The sequence below is a fragment of the Camelina sativa genome, chromosome 10 (assembly GCF_000633955.1).
Source record: "Camelina sativa cultivar DH55 chromosome 10, Cs, whole genome shotgun sequence".
NCBI lineage: Eukaryota > Viridiplantae > Streptophyta > Magnoliopsida > Brassicales > Brassicaceae > Camelina > Camelina sativa.
In genome coordinates this window covers 12491651-12497398 of record NC_025694.1, presented here as the reverse complement: position 1 = coordinate 12497398, position 5748 = coordinate 12491651, and the positions used below count along the sequence as shown (strand labels likewise).

Below are 5748 nucleotides of genomic sequence, written 5' to 3'. Positions count from 1 at the left end.
TTTTAGAAGGTTCTTGACATTGATCAAATTGATGAGACCCACCGATGAAGGCTTAATGGAGGAAGCAATGAAATTTGGTTTAAATGTGGGATGCTACGAATGTCAACGGAGAAATACATGGTGGTTTGATTTGGATTTATTTGCTAATCATATGGATTATGGTTTGAATGATCATGACATTACCTTAGGCATAAAATGAGTTTCTGTGTTTTCAAACCTCTTTCACATGTTTAAGTTTCTGTTTTGCTTGAGGGCAAGCAAATGCTAAGTCTGGGGGAGTTGATATATCATGGTTTTTAATCATGATATAAGTGTGCTTTTTGAGTCTTTTGATTTGTTTTCTAGGATGTTTTAGAGTCTTTACAGGTTTTCTAGGATTTTGGTACGAATGGAGCGGAATGAAACAAATTAGATCATTTTGGAGCATTTAACCTGAGGAAACCAACTTGGAATCGATTCAAAGTGATGGTGTCGACCGACACCATACTTAGCATCGGTCGACACCCAGTTTAACCGGCGAGAGAACCAAGTTTTGGAAGTTTTACAAATTTGCCCAAAGTTTTCCATAATTGCAACACAAGCTAAATATATTAGATAAACTAAAAAAACTATAATATTATATACTAAGTTTACAAATATTTTTAAATTTAAATGTAAATATAGTTAATAGTAGAAAAGGAAGATTCAAATTTTGTTAAAAGTTAATTACAAGTTCGAAAGAAAATAAATAAGAATGAAAGACTATGGAATCAATTGTAAAAAAGTAACCAAAAATATGGTAGACATTAATAAGGGAATGTGGCAATGGAAAAAGAAAAATAAGAATACAACCAAAAAAACTAAAGAGAGCATCAAACTTGTCACAAGATGGTGCAGAGAGCATCAAACTTGTCACAAGATGGTGCATGTGGCACACTTATGTCTAATGAGCTAGGAAAATACATTACAACAATGTCCATTAGATAATTTTTATAATTTAGTATGGGCACGTGCCCCACCTAAGAACCACGTACATCGGAAAGTCCGCTATAAAAGAGAAGAGGGTTCACAAGATTATACACACAGAAACTAGAAAATGTCGATCCCTTTAATGGTCGAAATAAAACTCACCGAAATGGTAAAACCCTCAAAATTCATACCTCCTCAAACTCTTTCCTTTTCAACACTTGACAATGATCCTTTCAATGAGGTCATTTACAAGGTATGCTACGTTTTCAAAGCCAAGAACGTTGTTGATGATGCTTCTGACTGGCCGGAATCTTTGCTCAAGGAAGCCTTGTCCGATCTTCTTGTGTATTATTATCCACTTTCAGGGAGTTTGAAGCGGCGGGAGAGTGATAGGAAGTTTCAATTGAGCTGTGGGGGTGATGAAGGCGGTGTGGCATTCACGGTGGCTACTACAAATGTGGAACTGTTTTCATTGAACTATTTAGATAACATTGACTCAGATACGGCCTTGAAGTTCTTGCCTAAGCTCCTCCAAGTGGAGGGTGGTTATCGACCTTTTGCTATTCAGGTACTGAGCTATACAAAACTTTTGATGATTCATATATAAGTACGAAACTTAAATACATTAAAATAGAGAAATTAATACTTATGTTGTGCAGTTTTGATCACATCCGAATGTTGTTTAGAAAATAAATGATGTGATATATTAGAATTAGTTAAACTATATAAACTTTGAAGTACAGTTTATAAAAAATTTCTAAGTTTCTAACAACACTTCTCGGGACCTGTTTTATTAGAGTCTCACATCAGAAGTTTCCAAAAATTGTGGGCAACAATATAATTGAGTCGCAATCCTTCTTCTCTGAAATAGTTTTCATGTGTGATTATTCAGGTCAAATTTTCTTTATCGTAGGCTACCACCCATAGATATCCAGTCCCACAAACTTGCGAAATCTTCCTTTTTAAAGTTAGGTTGGTTCATGCTATATTTAGCAAAAACTGTTGTGGGAATAATAGTGATAATATCAGGTGACCAAATTTGAATGTGGAGGATTCATCTTAGGAACCGCAACGTCGCATGCAATGTCAGATGGATATGGAGCGGGTCATACCATGTGTGCCTTGACGGAGTTGGCTGGCGGGAAAAAGAAGCTGACCATGACACCCGTTTGGGAAAGAGAAAGACTTGTGGGGGAGCCTGTAGACGATCAACCTCCATTAGCTCCCGGCGGCGCCACAGCTGTGTCGCCCTACTTACCTACCGATGATTGGGTACGTATGGTTAATTTTGGGCAGATTCAAAAAATATCACTAGATTGTTTGTATAATTAATGAAGAGGAAGAAATTAAATAAATAGGAATTGCTTAGAAAAATTTTCTGACATTTTATGAATCTTTTTTATAGAATTAACATAAGCTCGAAAAATCCAATTATACAAGAAAAATGTGTGGTTAAGAAGGTTTTGAAAAAATTTAAGAACACTTCATATAACCGATTTACTATTATTTCTAAAATCAAAATTTTGGTTTGGTTTGTGATATTCTTAGAAGCTTTATTTGTCTGGTTTAAAATGTGCAGTGTTTAGAAAAAGAACAAAAAAAAACTAAAGAAATGGTATTTTTGAAATGCCCCAATAATTAACCTTATGTATATAATATATATAATATTTTTGGCGTCTTTTTTTGTCGGCTAATATTTTTGGCATTAACTTAGTTAATTTTCGCTTTTTTGGTCTAAGAATTCAAAAGTTATTAATTCCACGTTAATAATTGTAACTGTAATCAGGTAACTGAAAGAATAAATATTAGACCGGAGAGCATAAGAAGGTTGAAAGAAGCTACACTGGAAGAATGTGACTTCTCTAGTGAGGCACAGGCACTCACAACTTTTGAAGTCACAAGTGCTTATTTATGGAAATCAAGAGTCAAAGCTCTGAAACTAGATAAAGATGGGGTCACAGTTTTGGGTTTCGCCACAGGAATCCGAAACGTCGTGGATCCACCTTTGTCTGATGGATACTACGGCAATGCATACATTGGTATGAATGTGTCGTTAACCGTTAGAGAAGTAGATGAATTTGGGATCTCAGACATCGTAAAACTCATAAAAGAAACGAAGAAGAAAGCTCATAGTAAAACTCACCTCCAAAAAGAGCTTGCAAACATTGAAAATATCATTAAAATGAATTTAAGGATCAGAGGAAAGAAAGATGGGTTATATTTGTTGACAGATGTGAGGAATATTGGAATTTTTGGACCAATGGATTTCGGTTGGAATGAACCGGTGAATATTGTCCCAGTCGTCCCCCCGGAAACAGCTAGGACAATTAATATGGTCATGCGACCATCAAGATTGGATCAGGCGATGGTTGGGGGGGTTCAAATTATGACTACATTGCCTAGAGATGCAATGGTTAAGTTCAAGGAAGAGATCAGTGCTCTAGACTAAAGCGTGGTTACTCTTTCTTTTGTATGTGGTAATTTTCATGATAATATCGATCTATATATAATAGCAATCCGAATAAATGTCACCAAAAGTTACATTAAGTTCAAGGAAGAGATCAGTGCTCTATACTAAAAAGCGTGCTTACTCTTTCTTTTGTATGTGGTAATTTTCCTGATAAGATCAATCTATATATAATACCAATCCGAATAAATACCACCAAAGGTTGTGTTTCTTCAATCGTATCTTTTGGATAATTTTCCAAAAAAATCTGTAAAAAATTTAAATTGTGAGTTTTATAAAAAGTTGCGATTGTTCATTGTAATGGTGTTTTTGTAAAGTTGCAACTGTTCATTGTAGAGTTGTGTCTATTCGAATATTCATATCTTTTAAAATCTATATATATTTGTATGTTTGATTTTTTTTCATTTTTTGCCATGACACAAAATAATATAAAGTTTTAATCTCAACAGTTTTTACAGCTCTCTTAATTATTCTCTAGCATTTATTCTTTTAAAAGTAAAGAAATTTCTCCAATTCTTGATTTAACAATTTTTTTTTGAAATGATGAATCTAATTTACAACTTTTAGTTAATTTTACTATCTGGCTTGTGGATGTTACAATTTGACCCGCGTTACACCAAGAGACAAGTTATTTGGTAAAATAAAATAAAATAAAGTGTTATTTCCTTGTTTATTTTCTTTGCTTTGTTTAGTATTTACAATTTTATATAAAAAAAAAATTTGTCAACCATTGGGCCACAACAAGCTGGCCCATTAGTCAAATCCCTACATTTGTAGGGAGCATGACCCGATCCTTGGTGTGATGGTGTCTTGTGCATTAAAGATTTACCATTGGCCTCTAAACTAAGATCACTTCACTTATTCAATTATTAATTATATTTTAATTATTAATTCTATGATATAACCCACAATAGATTGTGGAATAATTTATTTTGTTTACATAACATTGATTTAGTCAACTTAATTAGTTATATTTATTACTCTAATATTGATATTGTTAACAAAATAATGAAATAGTTTTTTTTATTCATGTATTACCAAATTAATGATATTTTAAATTTATTTTAATCTCAACCCAAATCCGTCCTGTCATATACTCCCTCTCGTGATATTTTAATTTGTGGTACACTACACGCAAAATTCGTAAAACTTTAAATATCTTTTTAATATTTTAAAATTATTATAAAGTTTATTTTTAATAAAAATATTAATAATATTTAAAATTCCTATAAAGTATAAATAATTATAATATTTTGAAGTTTTAAAAAAATATATATTCCCTGAAATAAAGAAAGAGAGTAAACCAAATAAAAATTTTAAATTTGGATTCCTAATAAATCAAGATTTCTGCTCATGGTATGACTCTGAATCTTTGTCTAGTGTTTTCAGGTGATGTGGTATATTGTATACATATTTTTTTATTCATTAGTTGCTTAATATATGTCTGTCTAGAAAAAATTGAATTACATCATATGAAGAAAAAAAATCCCTAATTTTATTAATTAGATACATTACATAATAATTCAAAATAATTTAAATATAAAATCAAATAAAACTAATTTAAGTTTTAATTAGGTTGAGAGATTTCTTTATCTTTTAAATCTTACCTATAATTGATATTAGAATTTGCGTAACTAAATTTTGTAGAGATTAACATTGAAAATAAAAAAATTAACTAAATATAACTACAAGGGTAGACACAAAATGTACTTCAAAAATATTAATATAGATGTTGATTTTGGAGTGATAGTACTTACATATCAAATTTTGAGTTATCATGCAACTCTTTATTGTATCAATACAATAAGACTTGGATGTTTCTCACCAGAATCTGACAACTCAGCATTTCAAATTCTTCTCAGCTTGACACATCATTAAAATCTTCAACCATTGAAAACATTTCAAATAATACAACTCATCATATTTAAACCTATAATAAATTTATTTTATTTCATGTCATTTTCCTTTTAAAACATTTTTTTTCATTTTGTTGGGCTTTGGGCTTATAATCATTCATATAGAACAATGAAAATGACGCAACAAGCTTCATGTTAATTTTGTTGGATTTAAAAGTCAAACTTTATTTAACATGGACAGAGATATTACAAATTATGATCAAAAATATATATGTAAAGGTTAGAAATTCCACTACGGCAAGTTTATATTGTTATTTCAAAGATATATGCCCAAAGCACTTGATGAATGGTTTAAATATGTACTCATATGTAGTTTAATTCAATTGATTCCATAAATATAAGAAATCTAGAGTTTGAATTTAAAAAAAAAATACAGTAGACAAGCAGATGTGTGCGGCGGGCTGGAAGAAGAAAAAG

The 5748-nt window shown here is 31.2% G+C and overlaps 1 protein-coding gene across 1 annotated transcript; it reads left to right on the top strand.

The window, feature by feature from the left end:
* LOC104718675 (spermidine sinapoyl-CoA acyltransferase-like) lies at positions 1058 to 3631 on the top strand. Its single transcript, XM_010436464.2, has 3 exons — positions 1058 to 1516; positions 1978 to 2220; positions 2735 to 3631. Exons 1-3 carry the CDS (start codon positions 1076 to 1078, stop codon positions 3395 to 3397), a joined length of 1347 nt encoding a protein of 448 aa, XP_010434766.1. The 5' UTR covers positions 1058 to 1075; the 3' UTR covers positions 3398 to 3631.

Excerpts from the sequence above, each read along its gene's own strand:
- LOC104718675 (XM_010436464.2), top strand. The coding sequence starts at position 1,076 with ATGTCGATCCCTTTAATGGTCGAAATAAAACTCACCGAAATGGTAAAA. Across the intron at positions 1,517-1,977 it reads ATCGACCTTTTGCTATTCAG|GTGACCAAATTTGAATGTGG; the intron begins GTACTGAGCTAT and ends TGATAATATCAG. Across the intron at positions 2,221-2,734 it reads ACTTACCTACCGATGATTGG|GTAACTGAAAGAATAAATAT; the intron begins GTACGTATGGTT and ends AACTGTAATCAG.